Source organism: Salvelinus sp. IW2-2015, linkage group LG1, assembly GCF_002910315.2.
Source record: "Salvelinus sp. IW2-2015 linkage group LG1, ASM291031v2, whole genome shotgun sequence".
NCBI classification, from domain to species: Eukaryota; Metazoa; Chordata; class Actinopteri; order Salmoniformes; family Salmonidae; genus Salvelinus; species Salvelinus sp. IW2-2015.
The window spans coordinates 33,646,735-33,657,844 of NC_036838.1; the positions used below are offsets into that span (position 1 = coordinate 33,646,735).

Consider the following 11,110-nt stretch of genomic DNA (forward strand, 5'->3'; position numbering starts at 1 on the left):
TTAGAAAGGCAGGGTAGGATAGATATAGGTCTGTAGCAGTTTGGGTCTAGAGTGTCTCCCCCTTTGAAGAGGGGGATGACTGCAGCAGCTTTCCAGACGATACGAAAGAGAGGTTAAACAGGCTAGTAATAGGGGTTGCAACAATTTCGGCAGATAATTCTAGAAAGAGACAGTTCAGATTGTCTAGCCTGGCTGATTTGTAGGGTTCCAGATTTTTCAGGTCTTTCAGAACATCAGCTATCTGGATTTGGGTGAAGGAGAAATGGGGAGGCTTGGTCAAGTTGCTGTGGGGGGTGGAGGGCTGTTGATCGGGGTAGGGGTAGCCAGGTGGAAAGCATGGCCAGCCGTAGCAAAATGCTAATTGAAATTCTCGATTATAGTGGATTTATCGGTGGTGACAGTGTTTCCTAGCGTCAGTGCAGTGGGCAGCTGGGAGGAGGTGCTCTTATTCTCCATGGACTTTACAGTGTCCCAGAACGTTTTTGAGTTTGTGCTACAGGATGCAAATTTCTGYTTGAAAAAGCTRGCCTTAGCWTTCCTAACTGCCTGTGTRTATTKGTTCCTAACTTCCCTGAAAAGTTGCATATCACGGGGGCTATTCRATGCTAATGCMGAACGCCACAGGATGTTTTTGTGCTGGTCAAGGGCAGTCAGGTCTGGAGAGAACCAAGGGCTATATCTGTTCCTGGTTCTACATTTTTTGAATGGGGCATGCTTATTTAAGATGGTGAGGAAGGCATTTAAAAAAAATAACCAGGCATCCTCTACTGACGGGATGAGGTCAGTATCATTCCAGGATACCCCGGCCAGGTTTATTAGAAGGCCTGCTCGCTGAAGTGTTTTAGGGAGCGTTTGACAGTGATGAGGGGTGGTCGTTTGACCGCAGACCCATTACGCACGCAGGCAATGAGGCAGTGATCGCTGAGATCTTGGTTGAAAACAGCAGAGGTGTATTTGGAGGGCAAGTTGGTTAGGATGATATCTATGAGGGTGCCCGTGTTTACGGTTTTGGGGTTGTACCTGGTGGGTTCATTGATAATTTGTTTGAGATTGAGGGCATCAAGCTTAGATTGTAGGATGGCCGGGGTGTTAAGCATGTCCCAGTTTAGGTCACMTAGCAGCACGAGCTCTGAAGATAGATGGGGGGGCAATCAATTCACATATGGTGTCCAAGGCACAGCTGGGAGCAGAGGGTGGTCTATAGCAAGCGGCAATGGTGAGAGACTTGTTTCTGGAAAGGTGGATTTTTTTWAAAGTAGAAGCTCGAATTGTTTGGGTACAGACCTGGATAGTAAGACAGAACTCTGCAGGCTATCTCTGCAGTAGATTGCAACACCGCCCCCTTTGGCAGTTCTATCCTGTATCTTGATTGTGTCGAGGCACATATCTGGAAGTTTGGAACCACTAAGACTCTTCCTAGAGCTGGCTGCCTGGCCAATCTGAACAATCGGGGGAGAAGGGCCTTGGTCAGGGAGGTGACCAAGAACCTGATGGTCACTCTGACAGAGCTCCAGAGTTTCTTTGGGGAGATGGGAGAACCTTCCAGAAGGACAACTATCTCTGCAGCACTCCACCAATCTGGCCTTTATGATAAAGTGTCCAGATGGAAGACACTCTTCAGTAAAAGGCACACAGCAACCTGCTTGGAGTTTGCCAAAAGGGAACTAAAGGACTCGCAGACCATGAGAAACAAGATTCTCTGGTCTGATGAAACCAAGATTGAACTCTTTGGCCTGAATGCCAAGGGGCACGTCTGGAGGAAACCTGGCACCATCTCTACGGTGAAGCATGGTGGTAGCATCGTGCTGTGAGTATGTTTCTCAGAGGCAGGGACTGGTAGACTAGTCAAGATCTAGGAAAATATGAACGGATCCTTGATGAAAACCTGCTCTAGAGCGCTCAGGACCTCAGACTGGGGCGAAGGTTCACATTTCAACAGGAGAACTACCCTAAGCGCACAGCCAAGAAAACATAGGAGTGGCTTCGGGACAAGTGTCTGAATGTCCAGCCAGAGCCCGGACTTAAACCAGATGGAACATCTCTGGAGAGACCTGAAAAAAGCAGTGCAGCGACGGTCCCCATCCAACCTGACAGAGCGTGAGAGGATCTGCAGAGAAGAATGGGAGAAACTCCCCAAATACAGTTGTGCCAAGCTTGTAGCGTCATACCCAAGAAGACATGGCTGTAATCGCTGCCAACGGTGGTTCAACAAAGTACTGAGTAAAGGGTCTGAATACTTATGTCAATGTGATATTTAAGTTTGCATACATTCCTAAACTTGTTTTTGCTTTGTCATTATGGGGTATTGTGTGTAAATTTAATACATGTTTTAATAAGGCTGTAACGTAACAACATTTTGTAAAGTTGAGAGGTCGGAATACTTTCCGAATTAACTGTACGCTTAAGTCCTGTGCAATTTTTTTTATAGTATATGATTTTATAGTACGAAGAATATAATTTAACTAATTGATTAAAATTGAATGGATATTTTTCCCATTCCAGAGTGAGTGTATGCATATGAAGTGGCTATGTTGAGTGTAAAATAGATTTTTTTGAAACACTAGGTTTAGTTATTTGGCAGCTCTACAAACTTTAGAATGCCTTTAGAAATCAAAAGATATATTGGCTGCATGATGCGACTATAGGCTATTGATGAGTTGAGAAAGCGCAAGCATTTTTTTGTGACTATGTTCCTTGCCTCAGGCCGAACAAGTTGTCTCATCAAGTGCACATATTTTAACCCCCTCACAAAAAGAGATTTCAGTTGAAATAGTTGAAACTGCAGTAATTGCAGTCGACTGCTGTATTTTGGACGCAGTAAATGAAGAAAAACTGCAGTTATACTGAACTCTAGCTGSAGTTATACTGCACTCTGACTGCATTTTTTTTTCCTTAAGGGCCATCAGACTATTCTCAATTAAATATTGTCTTCACTAGTATGTTAAATTAGTTTCAATTTAGAATGGCCCATTATCAAATGGGCAAGAACAAGGACAAAACAAAAAATACATGTTGTCCATATGCACTGGAATAACGAATGAAGGCCACTTTCCCACCGGTACGTTTTTCACTCATGTTGGGTAGGCTGCTCCTGTAATTTCCCTGCGCCACAGATGATATTCCGCTCAGTACTCTCCAACCCTGTTACTGTAGCTACCCTGTGCTTAATTTGGAAATAATTTAAATCTGTTCGGGAACATCAATAGTTACCTTCTGTAGCTTAAGGTAATGTCAGTCTATTAATTATAAAATTATTTTAAAAAACTCCCTATTACTAGGCTATTGAAAAATAAATTCACTATAATTGTAGGCTAAATCAGAATTTGTTCAATTTAGGCTAGAACAATTATGTACCAAAGATATATTTTAAAACAAGTGTAATTTGCGGTAGGCTATGTATTGTTATAATGGCACAATCATTATTTGAATTCTTTTTTTTTTTTTTCGGGCTTATGCATAAACTCTAATATGCATATAAGTGTTTTGAATTAATCATCATGTTAGACAATGCTGCCCATTTAGTTGTTAGGCTTTGAAACAACATCCACAACAAGCATGTTTTCCACCCAGTTTCAACCTGTTGTCGAACTTCTTTCTTCAAATTGGTCAATCACAGTGAGGTGAGTTTTAAAAGTATTTAAAAATACTGCTTTGATGAGTGTTTGATTTGATTTTCCATTGCATTTGCATTGATGTCAGAGTGGTTAGAGGGACAATAGAGCCCTGAGTACCAGGCCATTAGCGACCTGATGATCGTTAGTGAGTTGGTTACTACTAATGCATGTCCAGAGTGCATAAAAGGAGATTACCGTGACTCAATGGTCACGTGGAATTTTACTGCGATCATGACTCGTGACTGCCGGTGTGGTGGTAATATGGTCACTGCAACAGCCCTAGTCTTGTAGACAGAGATGATCTGGACAGCGTTGTGGTCAGAGTTGGAGATCAGTGGTTTGATGTGGGTGGTRTAGCAGTCTTTGATGTTGACATAGCACTTGTCCAGGATATTCCAGATCCTGGTGTTGCCTTTGACGATTTGAGAGAAGCCTGGCATTGCCCACTCAAGGCTACACTGGTTGAGGTCTCCCAGTATTATGACTTGCATCTGAGTGTTTTTGCTGGCAAGTATGAACACAGTCTGAGATGGTGCTAGCTACTTTTGCTGTTTTTGCCACTAGGAGGGATGTATGCAACACAGTGTCACACAGCCAAACTCCCGTGGGAGATATAATGGTCTAAGAGTAAGGCACAGGGCCTCCACATCACTGGTAAATATTTCATCCTTAATAGTAAATTGCTGGCCTCCCGCCGGTCATTTATGTACATACAAACACTGCTCCCTTTACTCTTGCCTGAATGTTCAGTCCTACCAGTCCTTTATAAGTCCTTTATAAACCCCTCGATTTACAGTTGAGGCCGATATAGGATGCTGCCATGTTTCGATGTAACACATGACAGAAGAGTCTCTGTACTCCAACAGTWCCTTTGTTGCCAATCGAACGTAGATTAGCCAGCATCACAGACGAGAGAGCAGGTGTTGCGCACAGCCGCTGGCGTAGTCTTCCCTGTTTTCTCCTCACCCGTAACTCCATCGGGATGTTGTAGTATTCCGGGGGTCTCGTTGTTGGTGGTACTAATGAGCACAGGGACATTACAGTCTCCCTCGAGTACACCGGCTCCGTGGTGCTCGCTCGCATGTTTGTAATCCTGTTGTGGTCTCCGCTTGACGTCCAACGTGTGTGTATTCCAAACACACCGTTCTGCAGTGGGTATAACAGTCATTTTTAGCTCACATAAAACTCAAAATTATGACAAACATTAAACACACATCCACTCTAATCCCTACCTGTAATTCTTCACACTCACCCCTTCTCTCCTCCCCCAGCTCCTCCCAGTGGTCCGTGTAACGTCCAGTGTCTGAACGGAGGCAGTTGTTTCCTCAACGCCAGGAAGCAGCCCAAGTGTCGCTGCCARCCCAACTTCGGAGGAGACAAGTGTGAGGTGGACCAGTGCAGGGACTATTGCCAGAATGGAGGCACCTGCACGGCCTCTCCTACAGGTAATACACTACCTTGACAGGAGGCRGCGCTGTCTGAGAGGAGTCAGAATAGAACATTAAGCCAGGAACAGTGAGACATATAGACAAATAATACAACTAGACAGCCGTGTATTGAGTTAAGGATTTTACCCTTAATGAGCAGTCCTAATGTTAGTCTGATGTTAGAGGTCAAGTCTCCTGAGTTTCTCTCTCCTCTTCCTGTCTATCTCTGTCGGACCATGTCTGTCTTGTCTCTCCCTCCTCAGGCTCCCCTACGTGTCGCTGTCTGACAGGGTTCACTGGTCCTAACTGTAACCTCCAAACCTGTAAGAACTACTGTCAGAACGAAGGGAATTGCACGGTCAGCGCTGGCAACCAGCCCACATGCCACTGCCCTGGTGACTTCCTGGGGGACCAGTGCCAGTACCGTGAGTCTCGCTGTCTGTCCGTCTCGCTGTCTGTCCGTCTCGCTGTCTGGCGGTCTGCCCCTGTCTTATCTTATTTTTTATTTCATGTAATATTGCCTTGTTGTTTTCGTCTATACGTGTTCTGTACTGAGTCATGTGACCTACCTCTTCAAAAAGTATCTTCAATAATCCCACAGCACACCCCTACCCCACCCGGAATAAGGGGAGGAGAACAAACCTAAGACCCTACTGTTGTACTTGACTTTCTTGCACTAACACTTGTCCTTTCTTACTAGCACTGACTTTGCTGATACCTGCTTTATTGAGGAAAAGGTTTACTTACTATAAGCAGGTTTCCATCCAACCATTTTTATGTGAGTAAAGTACCTGTYAGATAAAGAACTCACGACTGGCCTGATGTTAGATTATAAATAAAAWAAACTTACGGAAGACTAGTAAAGCTCAAACTAAGTTTATTCACCCACTGGGTCATACAGCTGCATAAGATAACACATTTACACAAGCACTGGTATTTAAACCTTTCTCCTTATGCCGAGTCTCCTCATTACACACCTGGACAGCCAATACATCTCTGTTGCTAGACAGGACTTTAGTGATGCCGGCTCTTTCTCACTTCATCTGACCTGACCTCAGCCCAAATTCCTCACTCCTCCCCAACTCACGGCTGTCCTGTTGACTTGTACCAGACTGTGGGCCTTCTCCTTTCCAAAGGATACCTGATGTCTAACAATAACATGTTCTGACAGAATGTAAAYGTTCAKCATTCCCCTCTCTCCCTCAGTGAGATAGTTTAGGATATTTCAAGTTTATAAGTCAGAACCCATCACTGTCAAATTGTCCACATAACAAAATCCGCTAGACAAGGGTGGATATTTCTTTTGTCGGTGATTAGATTGCCATATGCAACAAATTGCAGTGGAAACTATTTATTGCACAATTTTTGATAGAATATCCATCATGTTGAGCTAAATTGGCAGTCACGCAATGCTATGTTGTGTGGTCCTCCCACTACAACTTGGAAAAGCATGCAGTTTATTAGGCTAARCTACATATGCTATGGGTTATGATAAACYTTAGAGTGATTTAAAGTGATGGTGATAAGCTTGCTGTGCCTTTCCATTTGTTAGGTTCTATTATTAGAGTAAGAACTCGACGGACACTGTGAAGGCCAAGTTTATTCTTAGACCAAGACATGGTTCAAGCTTTCAGTGTCCTTCGCGTTCTTACTCTAATAATAGAACCTAACAGATGGCGTTGTCGGCAGGATCTTAACACAAACTCATAGAAGTTATGTTTTTTATTTGATCAATCAAAAGTTATACGACAGTGCTTTTTGTGTCCACTATCTACGTCATTATGCACAGCCTTTTATTCGCAAGAAAGACAGTTTGATGGAAACATACCACTGCTGGTAAAATTCACATTTCTTTTTTGCAAACATACGAATGCTTAAAACAACAAATTGATGGAAACATAGCTACTACTGACTGTGATATGTGGTTGTCTCACCTAGCTACCTCAAGATAAATGCACTAACTGTGAGTCACGCTGGATAATAGCGTCTGCTAAATTACATGAATGTATTTCTAGAATGTGGATCGTAATGAACTAAAATAAAGTCTGTCTCTGTCTGTACTGTCACCTGCTGGCAGTATAACACTATGGCACTTTACACTTTTATGGTGTTTTCTACAAAATCTTAACTGCTTGGTAGTCTTTTGAGATCTACCTTATGGTTCCTTGCGCTCAGTATACTCAGACTGATAGTTGTCTCTTCTGTATGCCTGTGTGTGAGTAGGTAGGTGCGAGGGCCACTGTCTGAACAGGGGCACATGTCTGCAAAGTGCCAGCGGGGCGCGCCAGTGTCGCTGTCTGCCCCAGTATAGCGGCAGCACCTGTGAGGTGGACAAGTGTCACTACTGTCGCGACGGCAAGTGTATCCCCACTAACTCCTTCCAGCCCACAGGAGAGGTCACCTGCGTGTAAGTGTCCACACACACAGAGAAACTGATATTGACAGAAACAGACACCAACACACATTCACAACACACACCCACACACCTGTCCCAACCTATTGTTACCTGTGTGTCCTGTAGCTGCACCAACGGCAGAGTCCAACCCAGCTGCTACACGTGTGATGAGTACTGTGCTAATGGCCAGTGCTCTGTCAACCCACACACACACCTACCAGAGTGCAAGTGAGTATACACACACACACACACACACACACTCTCACACTCGCACTCAGTCACTAGAATGTTATCTCTGGTTGCTATGACGTTACATCTCTCTCTCTCCCCAGGTGTTCTGCAGGCTGGGTGGGGCATCGCTGTGAGGTGGCCTCTGGTGTAGACTCCTCAGAGTCTGGCGGACGTAAGTAAACTATTCTAAAGGTTTGCAAAAAGTAGAGGCCTAACTTTTGCTTGTGAATTTTACTCTAACGTAGATGTCGGCTGGCCATCAAAATAAAACGCAAGAGCTGCTCCAACATTTTACACATATTATTTTGGCTGCACTTCAACTTGACGCCAAATGAAGTCTCCTACCATCAAAAATCACCTCCAGGATTGCCAGTTCTGTGTAGAACGGTCGCCAGACTCAGCCTAACTATGTATACTGTTTATGTGTGTCCGTGTGCAGGTACTGCCTCCATAGTGGTCCTAATGCTGCTACTGCTGTTGTTGATTCTGTTGGTGGGAGGAGCGGTGTTCTGGTACAGAAAGAGGATGAGGGGGTGAGTAACACCACACTTAACAACACCACACTACATTACACAACACTACACAACTCCAATACACTAGAAGTAACACTGGGACATTAACTTAACTTCCTCTCAAGCTCTGTCTTCTTCATGGTCTCTGTACTCTCAGCCTCCCTTTCCTTTATCTCTTGGTCTTTACTGTTCGCTCCTTTTCTCTCTACTGTGAGTAACTGCATCTCTTCTGTCCCTCAGGTCTGGCAGGCCGGGCAAATCCTGCTCCAGACTCTCGCGGTAACGGTTGCCACGGTTACGCTTTCCATCCTCTGTCCCAATTCAAAATGGCCATTTCTCTCTCTTTTCATCTCTCCCTTCATCAGTCTATTTTGCTGTGCAGTGTATAGTCCTGTGGTCAGTGTCTCTACTCTCTTTCTCTCCGTTGTGAATGAGCAGTGCTCTAGTTCAGCTTGCTCCTCCCTCTCCCGTTCTGAATCCCTGTTCAGGATTGGTCCCTCTCTCCAAACCTCCCCACTATACTGTACTTCTAGGGGGGTATTAAACAGGTGGTGATCTATTGAAGAGGCTGTGAAATAGATCAGTCTATGGCCCCAGAGTGCCTATAGTACCCCATGCTGTTCTCCATCATACTGTATTGTACTGTATCATGTTGTTGTGTAGAGTGCTACTGTATGTACCATACTGAGAGAGTGGGCGCTCTGACTGCATTGTTCCAAGCCAGGATTTGGAAAATGCAACATGAAAAATCCAGCATTTACTATTCTTCAAGTCCATGGTTTGACCCAATATGCTAACGCTCCAAACTGACAACATACATTTTTATCCAAAATGCCTATAGATTTTCAAGACGTCAATAGATTTGACCTTGCTTATGTTTTTCAAACAAACTGTTAAACAGGCATTCCATAGTATAATTTTAGGGTACTGTTACACACCCCTCTCCAGGACCAGTGTGTCTAGTGTATACTAGCTAGGTGAATGCTGGGTTTGCGTTGTTGCCTGTGCTGTGGCTTTGGATCCATGCACAGTGATGTGACAGCCACTACCCCCCACCCTGACCCTGTGATGTGGCCGTGTCGCTGTCCGCGCTGTGTGGACGCTCTCAGGACCCGTCTGTACCTCGGGTCATGACCTTTCACCTCTGTGTCCGCAGGGCCAAGGGCTTCCAGCACCAGAGGATGACCAACGGAGCCATGAATGTGGAGATAGGAAACCCAGCATACAAGATCTACGAGGGCGAGCCAGACGACGATGCCGGGGAGCTTCTAGACTCAGACTTCACACTGGACCCAGACAAGGTAACACACACGGTAATTAAAGCAAGCCCACAAACACCATGTCACACAGACCTGTACACACACACACACACACACACACACACACACACACACACACACACACACACACACACACACACCACACACAACACACAAAAAATGAGGCAACATACAAACACACATACTCTGATGAATGTAGTTTATCTAATGGTCCTCCCTGGTCTCTTCCCAGCCCACCAACTTCACCAACCCAGTGTACGCCACCCTGTACATGGGAGCCCACAATAGCCGCAACTCCCTGGCCAGCACGGATGAGAAGAAGGAGCTTCTGTCGCGGGGGGATGAGGAGCCCCTGGTTGACCCGCTGGCATAGAATGTCCATTAGCCTGGGGCGTACCATTCCAAACACACCCCTCTTTTTGCCTTTTAAAGAAAAAAAATGAAGAAAAAAAAGCTATAAAAAAAGCCTGAACACTGTATAAAATGTACAAAAATGAAGGACTACTTTTGTATGTGATTGCAGTATTATATTTTGTTCTTTTACGATTCCTCTGGTCAAAAATTAACAAAAGCGTTTTCTATAAGATATTTTTTATTTACTTTTTGTCCCTTCCCCTTTACCTAAATAGCCACTACCTCTGTGCAAAATTAAATGGAAAAAGAAAATTAGAAGTTAAAACATAATCATTGGACAATTTTTATTTTTGTATGAATTGTATAGAGAAAAAAAACATTGTTCCATGTCACCAGTGCCAACTGTGTTCATGTTGACTTCGAGCGGGGGGAGGCTAACTGTGTTCATGTTGACTTCGAGCGGGGGGAGGCTAACTGTGTTCATGTTGACTTCGAGCGGGGGGAGGCTAATTCAAAGTTTTGTAAGTCGATACCAATGTTGTCTCGTTTTGTCTGCGGGAGTGCGTAAGACAGGAATAATACAGCACGATTTGTGTACAGCACGTATAAATGTCAAAATCAGATGGCAACTTCAGTATTTCCATATTATTTTCTCAGAGAACGATATTCATGAAAAAAAAATATTCCTTGCACAAACGTAATGTTTTACGGTGTATATACCGTAAGATGTAACACAGGTCAATATATGTTTGTTTCTAGCATATTCTAACGGTGTGTAGGGCTTGTGATGATAAAGTAGCCTAATCAAAGTGTTGAAGCGACTGAGGAGTGACTGGCTAATCTCTGGTGATGATGTTGAAGATGTGTTCAACATTCTAGCTTGTGAATGCTTCCATGTGGTGGGAAGTGTGCCCAGTGCCCATATCACGGCAGGTCAGAGCATTCTAACGAAGGGACGGACGAGATACTGTGACAGTGTGACCCCTCTACTGAGAAGAACGTCACCCGTCGGTCTGCACCCCTTCAGTGGACTGTGGTGCCAGAGGACAGAGATGGGATAACATTTGGTCTGTCCCCCCCCCCCCCTGCCAGACATTTCTTTATTTGGTTTCTGGCCTAGAGACTGGCTGTCAGACTGTACAGGAATCCTCTAACCATAAGCAGAACAATGAGATCTGTGCTTTTATGTTTTGGAACAGCTCCCTCTGAAGTGCATTCATTCCTTTCTCTTGCATAGCTTGCATAGCATTTCCCTGTTTTTCCTTTAGCCATCCTGATCATCTCTTGGTCTCCTGTA

At 44.5% G+C, this 11,110-nt stretch overlaps 1 protein-coding gene across 1 annotated transcript in view; it reads left to right on the forward strand.

Annotated features, from left to right (window-relative positions):
• LOC111966053 (low-density lipoprotein receptor-related protein 1-like) overlaps window positions 1–10,415 on the forward strand; it is a 180,280-nt gene extending 169,865 nt beyond the window's left edge. Inside the window, 8 exon segments of the mRNA XM_070444379.1 lie at window positions 4,886–5,059; window positions 5,305–5,466; window positions 7,265–7,448; window positions 7,563–7,664; window positions 7,769–7,839; window positions 8,107–8,200; window positions 9,336–9,480; window positions 9,692–10,415. Of these exon segments, the coding sequence (XP_070300480.1) occupies window positions 4,886–5,059; window positions 5,305–5,466; window positions 7,265–7,448; window positions 7,563–7,664; window positions 7,769–7,839; window positions 8,107–8,200; window positions 9,336–9,480; window positions 9,692–9,832 (1,073 nt within the window). The 3' untranslated portion in view covers window positions 9,833–10,415.
• Window positions 10,416–11,110: the final 695 nt, after the last annotated feature.